This window comes from Pan paniscus, chromosome 1 (genome assembly GCF_029289425.2).
Source record: "Pan paniscus chromosome 1, NHGRI_mPanPan1-v2.0_pri, whole genome shotgun sequence".
Classification (NCBI taxonomy): domain Eukaryota; kingdom Metazoa; phylum Chordata; class Mammalia; order Primates; family Hominidae; genus Pan; species Pan paniscus.
Window position 1 is genome coordinate 103,176,839 of NC_073249.2, and position 18,595 is coordinate 103,195,433.

An 18,595-nucleotide genomic window follows, 5' to 3' on the forward strand; every position below is an offset into this window, starting at 1 on the left:
AACAAGCTCCCCTCCCAGAAGCTAAATATAGAATGGCATAATGAGAACAAAGCCCAATAAGGAAAAATAACTCATCCCAACACAACACCTATTAAAGGAAATTATGAATAACTGGCATGTGAATTAATCTATGAAAAGTATCATAAACCACAAAATCAAGTGGTTTTCAAGGCTAAATCCAGTGAAAAATTGGAGAAGCCACCATAGAGAAGGAAGGAGGACCCACAGGCAGCAATGCAATTCAGATTTGACCTATCAAAAGACAAATATTTATCCTCAAGAACGCTAACAAAACAAAATGTTTCACTAAAAAACCATTCAACCACCAGATGAACACAACATTTGAGGCTACAATAGTTAATATTTCTTAGGAATGATTAAATGTAGTAACGTAAGGGGCCTGGTACTGTATTTAAAACATTATAAAAGGATTCAATAAATATTTCTCCCCCTACCCACCTTTCAGGACCCATCTCAAATGCTACCTCCTCCATCAAGCCCTTCTGAACTCACCAACCAAATAAGACTCTTCCACACCCTTCTGCACTCTCACTTTGATTCTAAAACCTACCTTGTATTATAAATATCTAGGATTTGCCACATCCATTTCAACCCATTTCCCTCCTTCATTAATATAAATTCAGAAGGCAAAGACTGCAATTTATTAATGCCTCAAATACATGTAGAGTGTTTAAGTGTCAGACATTACACAGTACTATCACCTTTTAAAATCCTGCAATGTCAATATCCTATATTGATACTCAAAAGTTGTTGAATTAATCACATGTGAAAATGATAAAATAACTATCTATTCCCAAAAACCCTGAAGAGTGGAGAGAAATATTAAATCCCATTGTCCCCATGAAATTTGCAAAGAACAAAGAAAACAAGCTAACACATCCGGGAAGAGGGGATGGAAAGAATCACAGGAACTACTGGATACCACTTTTACTTCAAGAGACACACTTAAGCACACAAACATACAAACACTCACCCCAATGATAAGTTCACAAACTACTACAAATAGTTTTCATTTGTAGGATTACAATACCAATCCAGGCATTGTGCTGAGCTCACTGAGGAAACAAACACACCCTAGTTAGTCTGAAACCAAAAGTGAAAAAGCAAAGCTAATGCCACTCTTTATGCAACCATTCTCAAGCCTTATTCCCTGATAAGAAACCATTTAATACCTGTATTAATTTCAGAAAAACGCTTTTGTAAAAATCACTCCAAATGTATAAAAGCCCAAAAGTACTTGTACATCTATGCTAAATAAACAGCTAATTGAACTACCACATACCATAAAAAACTACATTGAGTGGCTATGTATCCATTTGATTGCTCAAGCCCAGACAGGCTTCCAAGACTCTTCCTTCCTGCCTTTACTACACAGTTTCAGGGATTCAAACATCCTTGGTAATTGAAACCGCAACTCTTATTTTCTGGGGTTCTGCTCTCCCTGAAGCTACCTCACCGTTCCCTTTCCTTAAAATTCCTTTAAAGAATAATAGAGCTAATCATAGAGAAGGAATAATAAAAACCACCACATTGTTCTGAGAAATGTTACAAAGCTTAAGAAAACTTACAAGGTGCTCCTCTACATGGAAGTTTAAGAGCAGATGGAGCCCATTATCTAATATTTACATGCAAGGCCCTCCTCTTACTGGTTTTTACCCTTCCACTACTTACCACTGCAATTGCTAAGTATTTAAATCAGCAAATGTTTATGAACTTTATAGAAGGAAATATCATACTGCCTCTAAGACAAGGATTCTAAGAAAAAGATTTCTTCTTTCATTTAAAACACTAATCTCTTTCAAACCACAGTCTTTGTATTTGAGTAAATTGCTACCAATAGCACCTATATAAGACAACCTTTGATCTACAAAGACACATAAAAGAATTAAGAACAAAAACCACAGAATCCACAGTTCCCTGCTAGACAAAGATTCGTCCTACAGTTAATCATTCTCATTTATAACTGTATTTGCATAAAAGTACTATCTGCCTAAAGAAACCAGGGTTACTACTTGAAAAGTTGGCAAAAGATAAGCCCATTAATTGTTCCCCCACAACCAATATATCTTTTATTTAGCACATGCAGAGCATAAGTGCCTGAAATAAGTTACTTGATGCAATTATAATGGCACAAACAAAAAGCTATCCCAAGTTAGCATGCCATCCACACAAAATTGCTAATTTTGCAGTCATGCTAATCTTACACGTTTAGTGTTGGTATTGTACTATTTAAAACCAAGATGACATTTAACTGTATCAAAATAGATCCCATGCCACATATTGCCCCAGAAGCTCCAGCTTATTTACACATATAATCACCAATCATTAGTAAAGTAAAACTAATGGTACATACTGTAAAATGTGTAGTTTTTCCTGGTTGTGGAAGGGACCTTCAACTTTAGATTCTGCCAACAGTAACAGTAAAGGAATTACCTACTGCCATTAAAATCTCCAAAGTCACTCCAAGATTAAGAGGCTTCAGATTACAGATTCTTTTTGACCAGTCGGTACTTCTTCAATTTTCAGACGAATGTTTAACCAAATAGCCCCAAAAGAACAAATGTGCCATTTTGTTTAGCCAAAAGAGGCCATCCTATCAATGCTATTCTAAAATTTATTAAAATTTTAAGTTAGGCCAGGTGCAGTGGCTCACACCTGTAATCCCAACACTTTGGGAGGCCAAGATGGGCGGATCACGAGGTCAGGACTTCAAGACCAACCTGGCAAACACGGTGAAACCCCATCTCTACTAAGAATACAAAAATTAGCCAAGCGTGGTGGTGCATGCCTGTAATCTCAGCTACTTGGGAGGCTGAGGCAGGAGAATCACTTGAACCTGGGAGGCAGAGATTGCAGTGAGCCAAGATCGTGCCCTTGCACTCCAGCCTGGGCAAAAGAGTGAGACTCCGTCACAAAAAAAAAAAAAAAAAAAAAAAAAAAAAAAGATTTTAGGTTGGGCACGGTGGCTCATGTCTGTAATCCCAGCACTTTGGGAGGCCAAGGCAGGCGGATCACTTGAGGTCAGGAGTTCAAGACCAGCCTGGCCAACACGGCAAAACCCCGTCTCTACTAAAAATACACAAAAATTAGCAGGGCATAGTGTCAGACACCTGTAGTCCCAGCTACTGGGCAAGCTGAGGCCCAAGAATCATTTGAACCTGGGAGGCAGAGGTTGCAGTGAGCCGAGATCGAACCACTGCACTCCAATCTGGCAACAGAGCAAGACTCTGTCTCAAAAAAAAAGAAAAAAGAAAAAAGATTTTATAGTTTTGTTCACATAAACAAAAAAGGAATATGTAATAGTCACTTTCAGAAATATTTCCCCTTTTTATCAGCTGTATACCTTTATGAAGGCCAATAAGAACAAATTCCAAGCATTACAAACCCATATATTAATATCACCCTTGAAAGATGGCCTAAGTTTGACAGCAATAATCTTTTCTTTTTTCTTTTTTTTGAGACACAGTTTCACTCTTGTTGCCCAGGCTGGAGTCTTGGCTCACTGCAACCTCCGCCTCCCGGTTTCAAGTGATTCTCCTGCCTCAGCCTCCCAAGTAACTGGGATTACAGGCGCCCGCCACTATACCCAGCTAATTTTTGTGTTTTTAATGGAGACGGGGTTTCACCATGTTGACCACGCTGGTCTTGAGCTCCTGACCTCAGGTGATCCACCCACCTCAGCCTCCCAAAGTGTTGGGATTACAGGCATGAGCCACCACACTGGCCAAATAATCTTAATAAGAACAAGAGACTCAAGGCCTCCTCAAAGCAGAGTAACAATCGGTTTTCCTGGCTAGAACAGCCTGTTTACCTGATTAGGTATCTTTGTCAGAAGTCACTCCCTAACCCGCCAAAGAGGTATAACAGCAGTTTACCTTCAGACAGCAGAGTGGTCACTAAAAACCAACTAATAATCTAAGAGAAGCCCCAAGTCTCAGATAATAAATGAAAACTTACCAGATTTACTCTGACATGCGTACAGATGTACATGGAATGCCACATACAATCAGGAGCAGTGCGTATCACCACATCTGCTATGATATCACTTTCCAAATTTTCCCATTTTTCTTTCTTTTTCCTCTCCCATTCTTCTGCCCTCTCTTGTGCAAGCTCATGCACTCACTGACTCTCTCTCTCTCACTCTCGCTCTCTCTGTAGAGTGTAAGTTGTAAAACAAATTCAACTTACTCAGTCCATGCTGAGAGAAAATAGTTTTGATAATAGAATGTCTGATTTATTCATGAGCTTGTACAATACCTGGAATCATCTGTCACTTCTTCAATAAAGCCTGATTCACATCTGGGACATATATATTCCTATAAAAGAAAGGAAGAAACAAATAAAACTTTTTCATTAGAAAGCTACGTGGTATCTGTAGTTTCAGAATAACATGCAGTATACAAGCTGAGGCTCTGAAATGTTCTATGTACTTGCTGACTCAAGTAGTTTTTGTTTTTTTTTTTCTTTTGTGAGACAGGGTCTCACTCTGTCACCCAGGCTGGAGTGCAGTGGTATGATCATGGCTCACTGCAGCCTCCATCTCCCAGGCTCAAGAGATCCTCCTGCCTCAGCCTTCAGAGTAGCTAGGACCACAGGCACATGCCAACATACCTAATTTTTTTTTTTTGTAGAGGATGAGGTCTTGCTATGTTGCCCAAGCTGATCTCAAACTCCTGAACTGAAGTGATCTTCCTGCCTCAGCCTCCCAAAGTGCTGGAATTACAGGCATAAGCCACTGAGCCCAGCCTAGTTTTTTCTTTTTCTTTTTTTTTTTGTTTTTCTTTTTGTTGCCCAGGCTGGAGTGCAATGGCATGATCTCGGCTCACGGCAACCTCCACCTCCTGGGTTCAAATGATTCTCCTGCCTCAGCCTCCCGAGTAGCTAGGATTACAGGCATGCGACAACACGCCTGGCTAATTTTGTATTTTTAGGATAGACGAGGTTTTTCCATGTTGGTCAGGCTAGTCTCAAACTCCCGACCTCAGCTGATCTACCTGCCTCAGCCTCCCAAGTAGCTGGGATTACAAGCCCCTGGCTAATTTTTGTATTTTTAGTAGAGACGGGGTTTCACCATGTTGGTCAGGCTGGTCTCAAACTCCTGACCTCAGGCGATCCACCCGCCTCGGCCTCCGAAAGTGCTGGGATTACAGGCACAAGCCACCACGCCCAGTCCCGGCCTAGTTTTTTCTATTATACACTGGCAAATATAGAATTCCATAAAATATTTGCAGAATTGCTTCATAGCTACCTAAGTGGTTTCCACTGACAGCTGAAAGGTAGAGTGTCAAAGATTTTTTTATTTTAAAATTTAGGTTATTTATTTGTTTATTTAGAGATGGAGTTTCACTCTTGTTGCCCAGGCTGGAATGCAATGGTGCGATCTTGGCTCACCACAACCTCTGCCTCCCAGGTTCAAGAGATTCTCCTGCCTCAGTCTCCCGAGTAGCTGGGATTACAGGCATGCAACACCACGCCTGGCTAATTTTGTATTTTTATTAGAGACAGGGTTTCTCCATGTTGGTCAGGCTGGTCTCGAACTCCCGACCTCAGGTGATCCCCCTGCCTCAGCCTCCCAAAGTACTGGGATTATAGGCATGAGCCACTGCGCCCGGCCTTTTTTTTTTTTAGACAGAGTTTCGCTCTTGCTGCCCAAGCTGGAGTGCAATGGCACAGTCTTGGCTCACTGCAATCTCTGCTTCCCACACTCAAGCCATTCTCCTGCCTCAGCCCCCCAAGTAGCTGGGATTATAGGCACCTGCCACCATGCCCAGCTAATTTTGTATTTTTAGTAGAGACGGGGTTTTACCATGTTGGTCAGGCTGGTCTCGAACTCCTGACCTCAGGTGATCTGCCTGCCTTGGCCTCCTAAAGTGGTGGGATTACAGGCGTGAGCCACCGCGCCTGGCCTATTTTTTTAATTAGAATGAATTCATCGTCCAATTTTTTCTTCAAATCTAACAAAAAAGCTCCACTATATACATATCAACGCAGTAAAACATTATAATAATGATGGGTATAGAAACTGCTACTTTTTAGTCTGGGCGCGGTGGCTCACGCCTGCAATCCTAACACTTTGGGAGGCCAAGGTGGGCAGATCACTTGAGGTCAGGAGTTCAAGACCACCCTTGCCAACATGGTGAAACTCCATCTCTACTAAAAATGTAAAATTAGCTGGGGTGTGGTGGCGTGTGCCTGTAGTCCCAGTTACTTGGGAGGCTGAGGCAGGAGAACTGCTTGAACCCAGGAGGCAGAGGTCGCAGTGAGCCCAGATAGTGCCATTGCACTTCAGCCTGGGCGACAGATCGAGACTCTGTCTCAAAAAAAAAAAGTAAGAAACTGCTACTTTTTACTACGTAAAGAAAGAGACTACTACTTTTTACTGTGTACATACAAAAGACATAAACTGGGCCAGGTGTGGTGGCTCATGCCTGTAATCCCAGCACTTTCGGAGGCCAGGCGGGCAGATGACCTGAGGTCGGGAATTTGAGATCAGCCTGGCCAACATGGAGAAACCCCATCTCTACCTAAAAAAAAAAAAAAATTAGCCGTGGTGGTACACGCCTGTAATCCCACCTACTCGGGAGGCTAAGGCAGGAGAATCGCTTGAACCCAGGAGGTCGAGGTTGGAGTGAGCCAAGATCGCGCCATTGCACTCCATCCTGGGCAACAAGAGCGAAACTCCATCTCAAAAAAAAAAAAAAAGAGAGAGAGACATAAACTGAATAACAGCATAAATCAATTTGTAGACTAGGAACAATGAGGCAGTACAATAGTTCTATTCTATCTTCTGTTTATCAATGGTTCCAAACAAGACCTAACAATTCTCAAATACCCTACAGAAATGACAATTCAAATAACCAAAACAATTCCATTAATTCAATTTCTATTTCCTTCAGTAATACATCTTTCTTTTAAGTAATATCAAGCTTTGGGGATAAGAATACACTTTAGAGACTGCCTTATAATAATTTTTTAAAGTATATTTTAACTACCTATTAAAATAGACCTGAGAAACACATTTTTTTTAAACCTCATCCTAGACTCCAAAGGCATGGGAAAGACATTTTCAACCATTTTGTGTCTTTTTTATTTTTTATTTTATTTTATTTTTTTTTTTTGAGACAGGATCTCACTCTGTTGCCCAGGCTGGAGTGCAGTGGCACAGTTTTGGCTCACCGTAGCCTTGACCTCCAGGGCTCAGGCAATCCTGCCGGCCTCAGCTGGGACCACAGGCACATACCATGACCAGCTATTTGTATTTTTGGTAGAGATAAGGTCTTGCCACGTTGCCCTGGCTGGTCTGAAAGAACTCCTGAGCTCAAGCAATCTGCCCACCTTGGCCTCCCAAAGTGCTGGAATTACAGGGATGAAACACTGTGCCCAGTTCAACTATTTTCTTATGCCATATAGTTTCTGAACCCTAAATTTTGTTTTATCTGAAGATGATGTAAGCTGTATTTGGCTCTTCAAAGAAAGACAGGATGGTAACTCAAACACTGAAACACTTTTTTTCTAAAGAGATGGGGTCTCATTCTGTCACCTAGACTGGAGTGCAGTGGCACAATCACGGCTCAAGGCAGCCTCGAACTCCTGTGCTCCAGTGATCCTCCCAAAGTGCTGGGATTACAGGCATAACCCACCATGCCTGGCCCTCAAGTGCTTTTTTAAAAGAAAAAAAAAAATCCCTCATGTCAAAAAGATTAGTTTCTTGAGGAGACAGTCAAACCAAGAAACAGCAAATTTAATACAATAATTGCTATAACCAATGAACACTAGAAACAGAAACAAATACAGAGTTTGCCTGGGGGAACTAGGGAAAGCTCTGACTGAAACAGAGACCTAAAATATTTGTCCAATGAAAAAGGAAATTCTAGGTCTAGGACCATGATGATAGAAAACAGCATGCATGGAGGTTTGGAAGGGAGTGGTATGAATGTGGATATGCAGACAGGCAGATAGGGGCCAGAATGTAGAAAACTTTAGACAACTATTAATATCGACTTTACCTTGAGGATCAGAAACTCAACCTTTTTTCTCCACTACACACATAAAGGATGAGACACATTCATAATGGGCATACTGTAAACTACTCCAGAAATGAAGTAATCTGGAGACCACATAAATCCCTGAGTCCTCCTCTACTCCTTCATCCCCTACCCTCCCAGAAAGCTGCAACTCCATCCCTTTCTCTCCCATTCTGAAAATTTATCTGGTCAGGCGTGGTGGCTCACGCCTATAATTTTAACACTTTGGGAAGCTGAGGCAGGAAGATTGCTAGAGCTCAGTAGTTTGAGATCAGCCTGGGCAACATAGTGAGACCTTGTCTCTACAAAAATTTAAAAATTAGCCAGGCATCGTGGTGCATGCCTGTAGTCCCAGCTACTTGGAGGCTGAGGCCAAAGGATTGCTTGAGCCCAGGAAGTTGAGGCTGCAGTAAGCTGTGATGGTGCAACTGCACTGCGGTCTGGGTAACACAGCGAGACCCTGTATCAAAAAATAATAACAATAATATATGCAAATATATGAGTTTATCTGAATGCCGAATACAAATGAGACTGATTTTGGAAAGCTAACCTTATCTATTCTAATGTCTAAAATTAAATTCAAAAAACAGAGTCAATAGAAAAATGAAATCACAGTGCTAGGCCCTCTTTCTTCTCTCTCCCTCTCTCACTCATTCCTATTGCTTTAAATCTCTCTACATGCCAACTCCCCCCAAATGTGTATCTCTATCCCAGGCCAGTCTTCTGAATTCCAGACTCACTTACTCTTATATGTATGCTCTCTCACATGCTTTTTCTCACACACACACACACACCCTCGAGAGGTGGCACACCAGTTTGCTCATACTAGAAACCCAGGGGTCATTCATAACGCCTCTCTTTCACCTCCCACCACTAAGTCCTGGTACTCCAAACACAAACACATTTCCCACATCTACATACTCCTTGTGCCGCTGCTGCTACCTTAACCCAAGCCAGCACTGGTTCTGAGCACTAAATATCTTACCCTCTTTCTTTTTTTTTTTCCTTTTTTTTTTTTTTTTGAGACGAAGTCTCGCTCTGTCACTCAGGCTGGAGTGCAATGGCACAATCTTGGCTCACTGCAACCTCTGCCTCCTGGGTTCAAGCAATTCTCCCACCTCAGCCTCCAGAGTGGCTGGGATTACAGGCATGTGCCACCACACCCGGCTAATTTTTGTATTTCTAGTAGAGACGGTGTTTCGCCACGATGGCCAGGCTGGTCTCGAACTCCTGACCTCGAGTGATCCGCCTGCCTCAGCCTCCCAAAGTGCTGGAATTACAGGCGTGAGCCACCACGCCCAGCCCGAATATCTTCCCTCTTAAGTCGTGTCCTGCTTCTCTTTTAGTCCTTTCCAATCTGAAATCAAAAAAGAACCATCTTTTTTAAAGCATAAAACAGACCATGTCATTACCCAGCTTAAAATATTTCAATTATTTACAAAAACACTTAAAATTAAATTCTTTAACATGATTTACAAGGCTGGTCTGTGCTCAACTTGACAATCTCATTGTCACCCCTCCCCTCCTTCAGTGTGTTCCAGCCACACACTGGACTTCTTTTGATTCTTTGAACTCATCAAGCTCAGCACTGCCTAAAAGCTTCCTGTAACTAGAACACTATTTCCCTAACTTTCTGCATGGCAAGGGGCATCTAATCTCTTTCTTTTTTTTTTTTTTGAGACAGAGTCTCACTCTGACGCACAGGCTGGAGTGCAGTGGTGCGATCTCCTATTGGTATCATGTGAAGTCCCCACTTCACATGGTCCCAGTCACGGTTCTGTGTCCGGAATTTATTCCTTCCCGTGGGTTCTTGGTCTCACTGACTTCAAAAATGAAGCGCGGACCCTCCCGGTGAGTGTTACACTTCTTAAAGATGGTGTGTCCTGACCAGGCGCAGTGGCTCACGCCTGTAATTCTAGCACTTTGGGAGGCCGAGGAGGGTGGATCACAAAGTCAGGAGATTGAGACTATCCTGGCTAACACGGTGAAACCCTGTCTCTACTAAAAATACAAAAAATTAGCCGTGCGTGGTGGCGGGCGCCTGTAGTCCCAGCTACTGGGAAGGCTGAGGCAGGAGAATGGTGTGAACCCGGGAAGCGGAGCTTGCAGTGAGCCGAGATTGCGCCACTGCACTCCAGCCTGGGTGACAGAGCGAGACTCCATTTCAAAAAAAAAAAAAAAAAGATAGTGTGTCTGTAGTTTGTTCCTTCAGATGTTCAGATGTGTCTGGGGTTTCTTCATTCTGGTTGGTTCGTGGTCTCGCTGACTTCAGGAGTGAAGCCGCAGACCTTCGCAGGGAGTGTTACAGCTCTTAAAGTTGGCACGTCCAGAATTGTTTGATCCTCCCGGTGGGTTCACAGTCTCGCTGACTTCAGGAATGAAGCCACAGACCCTCCAGGTGAGTGTTACAGCTCATAAAAGTAGTGCAGACCCAAAGAGTGAGCAGCAGCAAGATTTATTGAGAAGAGCCAAGAACAAAGCTTCCACAGCGCGGAAGGGGCCCAAGCTGCTTGCTGCTGCTGGCTGGTGCGGCCAGCTTTTATTCCCTTATTTGTCCCCGCCCACGTCCTGCTTGATTGGTCCATTTTACAGAGCGCTGATTGGTCCATTTTACAGAGTGCTGATTGGTACATTTTTACAGAGTGCTGATTAGTGTGTTTACAATCCTTTAGCTAGACACAGAGCACTGATTGGCGCATTTACAATGCTTTAGCTAGACACAAAAGTTCTCCAAGTCCCCACCCAATCCAGAAGCTCAGCCGGCTTCACCTCTCAGTTCTAGGAACCAGGCTGTCAACCACTACAGCTCCCGCACAGGAACATGACACTTAAGAGATATAAATCAAACTGTAGAAGTGCTCTATGGTTCTTCCTGTCATTTGGAAGTGACAAGTACTCCTTCCATTTATAAGCGACAATAAAAGCTTTCTAAATAGTTATATTTTGATTTCAGGGAAGAAAAGCCAAAACTCTTCCCAAATGCTCTGCTAATTATTCTTGATAAAAGTAGCTACTTATAAAACAAACCACACAGCCCTGGACTATCCTCCTGCAATCAACATTACAGGAAAAACAGAGAATTTTTTAGAATACACAAGATCTTCATTCTCTAATTATCAAAGTAAAAAATGCACATTTGTATCTTAAGTCTGATTTCAGAACAAAGTCTGGTCTCAAAAAACTATCTCACTTCCATTTCTTTAATCTGCCTCTTAGATACTTGGAAACCCCAAAATGATACTCTAAAGTTATTATATTTCCTGTTTCTAGATTTTCCTTATAAAGACTTCATATCACTCCACTTACTAGTACCACTTTTCTTCTGGATTCACACAAGTCACTAGCTTTCCCATGATTTCCAGCTATGTTAAGGGTCCACCCCTTCACTCTAAGAGCTCAAAAACTCTATCAATTGCTTCCAACTAATCAAGAGACAAGGTGTTAGATGAGGACAGAAATAAAATAAGATTGGTTATAAGTTGATAATTGTTGAAGCTGTATACATGTAGATTTGTTGTATTATTCTGTCTACACATTTTGTGGTAGAAAATACATAAAAATTTCCCATCTTAACTTTTTCTTTTTTTTTTTTTTCTGAGACAGGGTCTCCCTCTGTCACCCAAGCTGGAGCGCAGTGGCATGATCTCAACTCATTGTAACTTCCGCCTCCTGAGACTACAGGTGCATGCCACTGCACCCAGCTAATTTTTTGTAGACATGAGGCTTCACCACGTTGCCCAGGCTGGTCTTGAACTCCTAAGCTCAAGCAATCTGCCTGCCTCAGCCTCCCAAAATACTAGGATTACAAGCATGAGCCACCACACTCGGCCCATATTAACCATTTTTAAGTGTACAGTTCAGAAGTGTTAGGTATATTCACACTGCTGTGAAACATCTCCAGAACCTTCTCATCTTGCAAAACTGAAACTCTATACCCATTAAACAACAACAACCCATTTCTCCCCTTCATTCCCTGGTAACCACCATTCTACCTCTGTTTCTATGAATTTATAATTTTTGATACTGATACCAACAACCCAACTGTCCCATAGAACTGACCATTACAGTTTCTTTTGAATAAAGATAGAAATTGACCCTCCCAGTCTTAAAACTTGAAAAAGTTACATTTGTCTTATCTGAGTTCCTTTCTCAGGAAACCAACCATCAGGTCTCCCAGATGATATCAAGGAACTGAAACGTACCAGATCACTGCATCTAAACAATGAAACCTCAAACCCCTCAACCCATCGTGATTGCCTAAGTGACCTCCTGCTTCCTGTTGACCAACTTCTCTTCCTTATCTCTCCCTAATTCCTATTTTCCTGCATGTAGTTACAGTTCTTCCCTGCTATATAAGCCCTTAATTGTAGTCAGCCAGGGAGATGGATTTGAGACTGAGTTACCCTCTCCTCAGCTACAGCACCCAATTAAAACCTCCTTCTCTGGCAAAACTCATCGTCTCAGCAACTGGCTTTCTGTGCAGCAAGCAGCATAACCTAGAACACATCCCTGGTGTTTCAGTAATAATATCTAATATAAGTGAAAGCATACAGTATTCGTCTTTGACTGGCTTATTTCACTTAACACAATATCCTCAAGGTTCACCCACACTGTCGCATATGACAGGATTTATTTCCTTTTTAAAGCTAAATAATATTCCATTGTGTGTATATACCATATTTTATTCATCAAGGACATCTGGGTTGTTTTCACCTCTTAGCTATCCTGAATGTGCTATGAGCATAGGTGTGCAAATATCTCTCTGAGGTCCTGCATTGAATACTTCTGGATACATATCCAGAAGTGAGTTTGATGGATTACATAGTAATTCTATTTTTAATTTTTTGAGGAACTGCCATGCTGTTTTCCATCACAGTTGCACCATTTTACAGTCCCACTAACAGTGCACAAGAATAGTTCCAATTTCTCATAATCTTCACTAACACTCGTAATTCCCTGTTTGTTTTTTAATAGTAGCCATCCTAATGGATGTGAGGTGATATCTCATTGTGGTTTTGATTTGGATCTCTCTGATGATTAGTGATGTTGAACATCTTTTCAAATGTGTCTTGACCATTGGTTTATCATCTTTGGAGAAATGACTATTCAAGTCATTTGCCTATTTTTTAATCTGTTTATTTGATCTTTTGTTGTTGAGTTGTTGTTCTTTCTACATTCTGGATATTAATACTTTAACAGATACACAATTTACAAACATTTTCTCCCATTCCACAGGTTGCCTTTTCAAGTTGATTGTGTTCATTGATGCACCAAAGTTTTTAAGTTTGATGCAGTCCCATTTGCCTATTTTTGCTTTTGTTGCCTGTGCTTATGGTGTCATATGCCAGAAATCACTGCCAAATCCAAAGTTATAAAGCCTTTCCTCTAAGTTTTAAGTTATAAGCCTTTCCTCTAAGTTTTCTTTTAGGAGTTTTACAGTTTTAGGTCTTATATTTAGGTCTTTAATCCACTTTGAGTTTATTTTTATATATAGTCTAAAATATGAGTCCAAATTTTTGTTTTGTATGTGAAAGTCCAGTTTTCCCAACACTGTTTGCTGAAGAGACTGTCCTTGCTCCACAGAGGGGTCCTGGCACCTCTGTCCAAGATCATCTGACCACATATGCAAGGGTTTATTTCTGGAGTCTCTATTCCATTGTCTATATGTCTGTTGTTATGCCAGTACCACACTAGTTTTATTACCATAGCTTAGTAATATATTTTGAAATCAGAAAGTTTGAGTCCTCCAGCTTTGTTTTTCTTTTTGAAAACTGTTCTGGCTATTAGGGGTAACGTGAGATTCCAAATTAATTTTGGGATGAAACTTCTATTTGCAAAAAAAATGCTGTTGGGATTTTGATAGGTATTCTGTTGAATCTGTAGATCGCTTTGGGCAGAATTCATATCTTAACAATATTAAGTCTTCCAATCCATGAACACAGGATGTCTTTCTATTTATTTGTATGCTCTTTAATTCTTTTCAGCAGTATTTTATGGTTTTTAATATTCAAATTTTTCACTTCTTTGGTTAGGGTCATTCCTAACTTTCATTCTTTCTGATGCTACTGTTAATGGAATTGTTTTCTTAATTTTTCAAGTTGTTCACTGTGTATGTAAACATAACTAATTTTTGTGTGTTGATTTTGTATCCTGCAACTTTGCTGAATTCATTTATTAGTTATAACAGGGTTTTTTGTAGAATGTTTGGGGTTTTCTTTTTTTTTTTTTTTTTTAGATGGAGTGTCGCTCTGTCACCAGGCTGGGGTGCAGTGGTGCAATCTCGGCTCACTGCAACCTCTGCCTCCTGGGTTCAAGCAATTCTCCTGCCTCAGCCTCCCGAGTAGCTGGGACTACAAATGCCTGCCATCATGCCCAGCTAATTTTTGTATTTTTAGTAAAGACGGGGTTTCACCATGTTGGCCAGGATGGTCTCGATCTCTTGACCTCGTGATCCGCCTGCCTCGGCCTCCCAAAGTGCTGGGATTATAGGCATGAGCCACTGCAGCCAGCTTCCGGGTTTTCAACAAATAAGATCATATCATCTGTGAACAGAGATAATTTTACTTCTTCCTTTCTAATTTGGGTGCTTTTCTTTTTCTTGCCTAAATTGGCTCTGGCCAGGACTCTTAATACTATGTTGAAATAGCGGTGGCAAGAATGGGCATCTTTGCCATGTTCCTGATGTTAGGGGGAAAGCTTTCGGTCTTTCACCACTGAATGAGATGTTCACTGTGGGCTTTTTTTTGTTGGGGGGAGGGGGTGGGTGAGGGTGGGAAGGGTCTTGCTCTGTTGCCCATTCTGAAGTGATATGGTACGATCTTTGCTCACTGCAGACTCAACCAATCCTCCCACCAAAGTGTCCCAAGTAGCTAGGACTATAGGCGTACATCACCATGCCTGGCTAATTGTGTTTATTTTTTGCAGAGATTAGGTCTCACTTTGTTGCCCAGGCTGGTCTCAAACTCCTGGACTCAAGTGATCCTCCCACCTTGGCCTCCCAGAGTGCTGGAATTACAGGCATGAGCCAACAGGCCCAGCCACTGTGGGCTTTTCATAAATACACTTTGATATGCTGAGTTTCCTTCTATTCCTAGTTGAGTGTTTTTATCATGAAAGCGTGCTGGATCTATCAAATGCTTTTTCTGCATGAATTGAGATGATGATGCAGTTTTCGTCCCTTATTCTGTTAATGTGGTATTCTCTTTACTTTGATGTGTTTGAAATTTTCCATGATAAAGTTTGTTTTAAGTTACAACAGTCTGAGAAACATAGTCGGGTGAAGAAACAGTTAACCAAACCATATACTGAGCAAACTTGCGGCCATTTAAAATAAAAGTAGATCAGAAGTAATTTGTTATGTTAGAGAATTAAGGGGGGAAGTCTACTTATATTTACTAAACACATGATGTGCTTGACACTGTGCTATTCCACTTAACCACTCTGTGAGGTAAATATTGTTATTGCTATTTTACAAACAAGAAAATGAAAAAAAAATTGTGCCCAGATGGCCTTCCAGAGACAGCCCCAATAAGACCTCTCAGCCCATATATTCTTCTGCAATGTGACCTTCCCACTCCCTTTAAAGACATGCAGTTTATTTCTCAAGCCCCTTGAATCTGGGAGGCCCTGTGACTTCTTTAATAGATACAATACTATGCCAGTTCCAAAGCCCTTAACTGCCTGGCAACTTCTACTTCCTAACTCTTGGAACCCTGAGCAGCCACATAAGTTTAGGCTATTCTGCTGGATAGAGAGGCCATCTCAAAGAGCACTGAGACATCAGACAAGTAAAAGGAAAACACCATCTTGGATCCAGCCTAGGGCAGAGTCTTCAGATGGCCCCATCTCCAGGTACTATCTGACTACAACCACATGAAAGACCTTAAGGGGAGAAGTGTCCAGCTGAACCCTGTCAATCCACAGAAACATGAGAGATAATAATAAGTTATTGTATTAAGCCACTACATTTTGGATAGACTTGTTAGGCAATAATAGAAAATCAGAACATTGCCCAAGGGATGAAAAGGAGCTTTAGGCCGGGCGCAGTGGCTCATGCCTGTAATCCCAGCACTTTGGGAGGGCCAAGGCGGGCAGATCACAAAGTCAGGAGATCGAGACCATCCTGGCTAACACGGTGAAACCCCATCTCTAATAAAAATACATAAAAATTAGCTGGGCGTGGTGTTGGGAGCCTGTAGTCCCAGCTACTCAAGAGGCTGAGGCAGGAGAATGGCATGAACCCAAGAGGCAGGGCTTGCAGTGAGCCAAGATTACGACACCGCACTCCAGCCTGGGCACAGCGCAGAGCGCACAGCAAGACTCCGTCTCAAAAAAAAAGAAAAAGAAAAGGAGCTTTAAACCTTGGTCTTTCTTGAATCCAAAATTACATCTTCTTTTCATTATACCATGTTGATTGAAAATAACTATGCTTTTAGGCCGGGCACAGTGGCTCAGCCTATAATCTCAGCACTTTGGAAGGCCACGGAGGGAGGATCACTTGAGGCCAGGAGTTCGAGCCTGGCCCAACATGGCAAAACCCCGTCTCTACTAAAAATACAAAAATTAGCCAGGCGTGGTGGCACATGCCTGTAATCCCAGCTACTCTGCAGGCTGAGGCAGGAGAATTGCTTGAACCCAGGAGGCAGAGGTTGCAGTGAGTGAAAGAGTGAGACTCCATGTCAAAAACAAAGAAAGAAAGAAAGAAAATAACTATGCTTTTAAAGGGAGGAACACTAAATCAAGAATAATCAAATGCCAATTATATGTCAGGCACTACGGAAATCTATCCTACGCTTACCTATTAATACGTCAAGTCTTCACAACAAACCTCTCCCCAAAATATTTCCAATGTATGCAGTCACAAAATCTTACCCCTCAGTAACTCATTTCTCTCTTTTTCAGTAACTCATTTCTAAGTCAGTAACTCACTTCTCTCTTCTTTTTTAAACTGAGACAGGGTCTCGCTCTGTTGCCCAGGCTGGAGTGCAGTGGCACCATCTCGGCTCACTGCAACCTCTGCCTCCCAGGCTCCAGAGATTCTCCCACCTCAGCCTCCCGAGTAGCTGGGACTACAGGTGAATACCATTACGCCCAGCTAATTTTTATATTTTTTGTAGAGACGGAGTTTTGCCATGTTGCCCAAGCTAGTCTCGAACTCCTGAGCTCAAGCAATCCTCTCATGTTAGCCTCCCAAAGTGCTGGGATTACAGGCGTGAGCCACCACGCCCAGCCGAGTCATTTCTATCATCCCATCTGTAAAAGAAAAGCATAACAAAAAACCTAAGTTACTTACCTAGAATCATTGGAAACAGGAACCCAACTGTTTCCACCAAACTAAGCTGCTTTCCCCCTAGGCTCTAAAAGATTACTGTAAACAACTCTAGTGAAGATACTCAGTAGCAGGTTCTGAATCAAGAACAACTCCCTAAGCATAGCTTAGCCCTGATGCTTACCCACTTAAAAGAACAGCCCAAGAGGACACAAAGCACTAGAAATATAGGAAGGAAAGGAAAAGGGTGGTTTTAATGCATTATTTCTTTTGCCTCCGGTATTTCAAAGGATTAGTTATCACAATACGTGACACCTTAGAGGACAAGGAGCTACAAATTCAGACCTATTTATATCAGGTCACATAATGTGAAATTTAAATACTCTTGAAACCTATACAAGTTTGTATCCAATACTTATTCAGTACATCAAATGTAATATAAAGACTTACTACTTTTTTCCTAATTTCACAGCTATGTTTTTCTACCTCTTCGTTATCAACTTAAAGTGTTTATTTTATCTAAAACAGAAGTTCCAATGGTGATTAAAGTGTCAAAAAAAAGAAGCCCATTTTCTGTCTAGTCTGACAGCCACAATTTTAAGTTAGTCACATTCTATTGTTTATACTCTCTTTGAGTATCACATGGCAAGACAGTCAGAAATTTCTAATTAGAAGGATTAAGAACACAAAATGTTTGCCACACATCACAGCTCCTAGGCCAGTACCCACTATACTTTTACTCTGATGCTAAGTCTCGTCACTAGGTCACAGAGACTGGTTCCCTTTTCAAGCCAGGTTATACATCCTCCTTCCTTTTCAAAAGCATCAAGTGAACCCCAAAACAAAGACAACAGAACTTCTGAGTTCTGTTCCCAGTTCCACCATTATCCTCAAGGTCTCTGTGAAAATCTCTTTCTAGAGTACAAATACTGTCCTCACTGACTTCTTTCTCTCAACTCTCCTTCAAGAAATTAAGGAAGACATACCTCTCATTCATTACAAGAAAAAGTTTCCAGTCTAAACATTTTGAAATTAGTTCTCTGAGCTCAAGGAGTTGTAAGCAATTGTTCACTTGGCTATTAATAAAGAAAATCAGTTTACTAAAAAGGAAAACAATAGGCCACAGTTTCAGTGTTACACAAGGATACCTATACAATTTAAATACTGTTTGAAGGGCTGTGATTCAGTTCCAGGCCAATAAAACTACCTTGATTTATAGTTTCATCCCCCTAAGAATAGTAACATTCACATTCACAACCTTTATTTATTTATTTATTTTGAG

At 41.4% G+C, this 18,595-nt stretch overlaps 1 protein-coding gene across 3 annotated transcripts in view; it reads right to left on the minus strand.

The window, feature by feature from the left end:
- Positions 1-18,595, minus strand: part of RNF115 (ring finger protein 115) — an 82,136-nt gene that overhangs the window by 43,032 nt on the left and 20,509 nt on the right. Inside the window, exons 1-3 of one of the 3 annotated variants that reach the window (XM_063606112.1) lie at positions 9,281-9,395; positions 4,279-4,337; positions 2,375-2,426 (exon numbers count right to left, since the gene is read on the minus strand). In XM_063606112.1, the coding sequence (XP_063462182.1) occupies positions 2,375-2,426; positions 4,279-4,288 (62 nt within the window). In that variant the 5' untranslated portion in view covers positions 4,289-4,337; positions 9,281-9,395. Of the gene's footprint in view, positions 1-2,374; positions 2,427-4,278; positions 4,338-9,280; positions 9,396-18,595 lie in introns of those variants that run through there. The other 2 variants (XM_008951072.4, XM_003806202.5) reach the window with 2 other exon arrangements.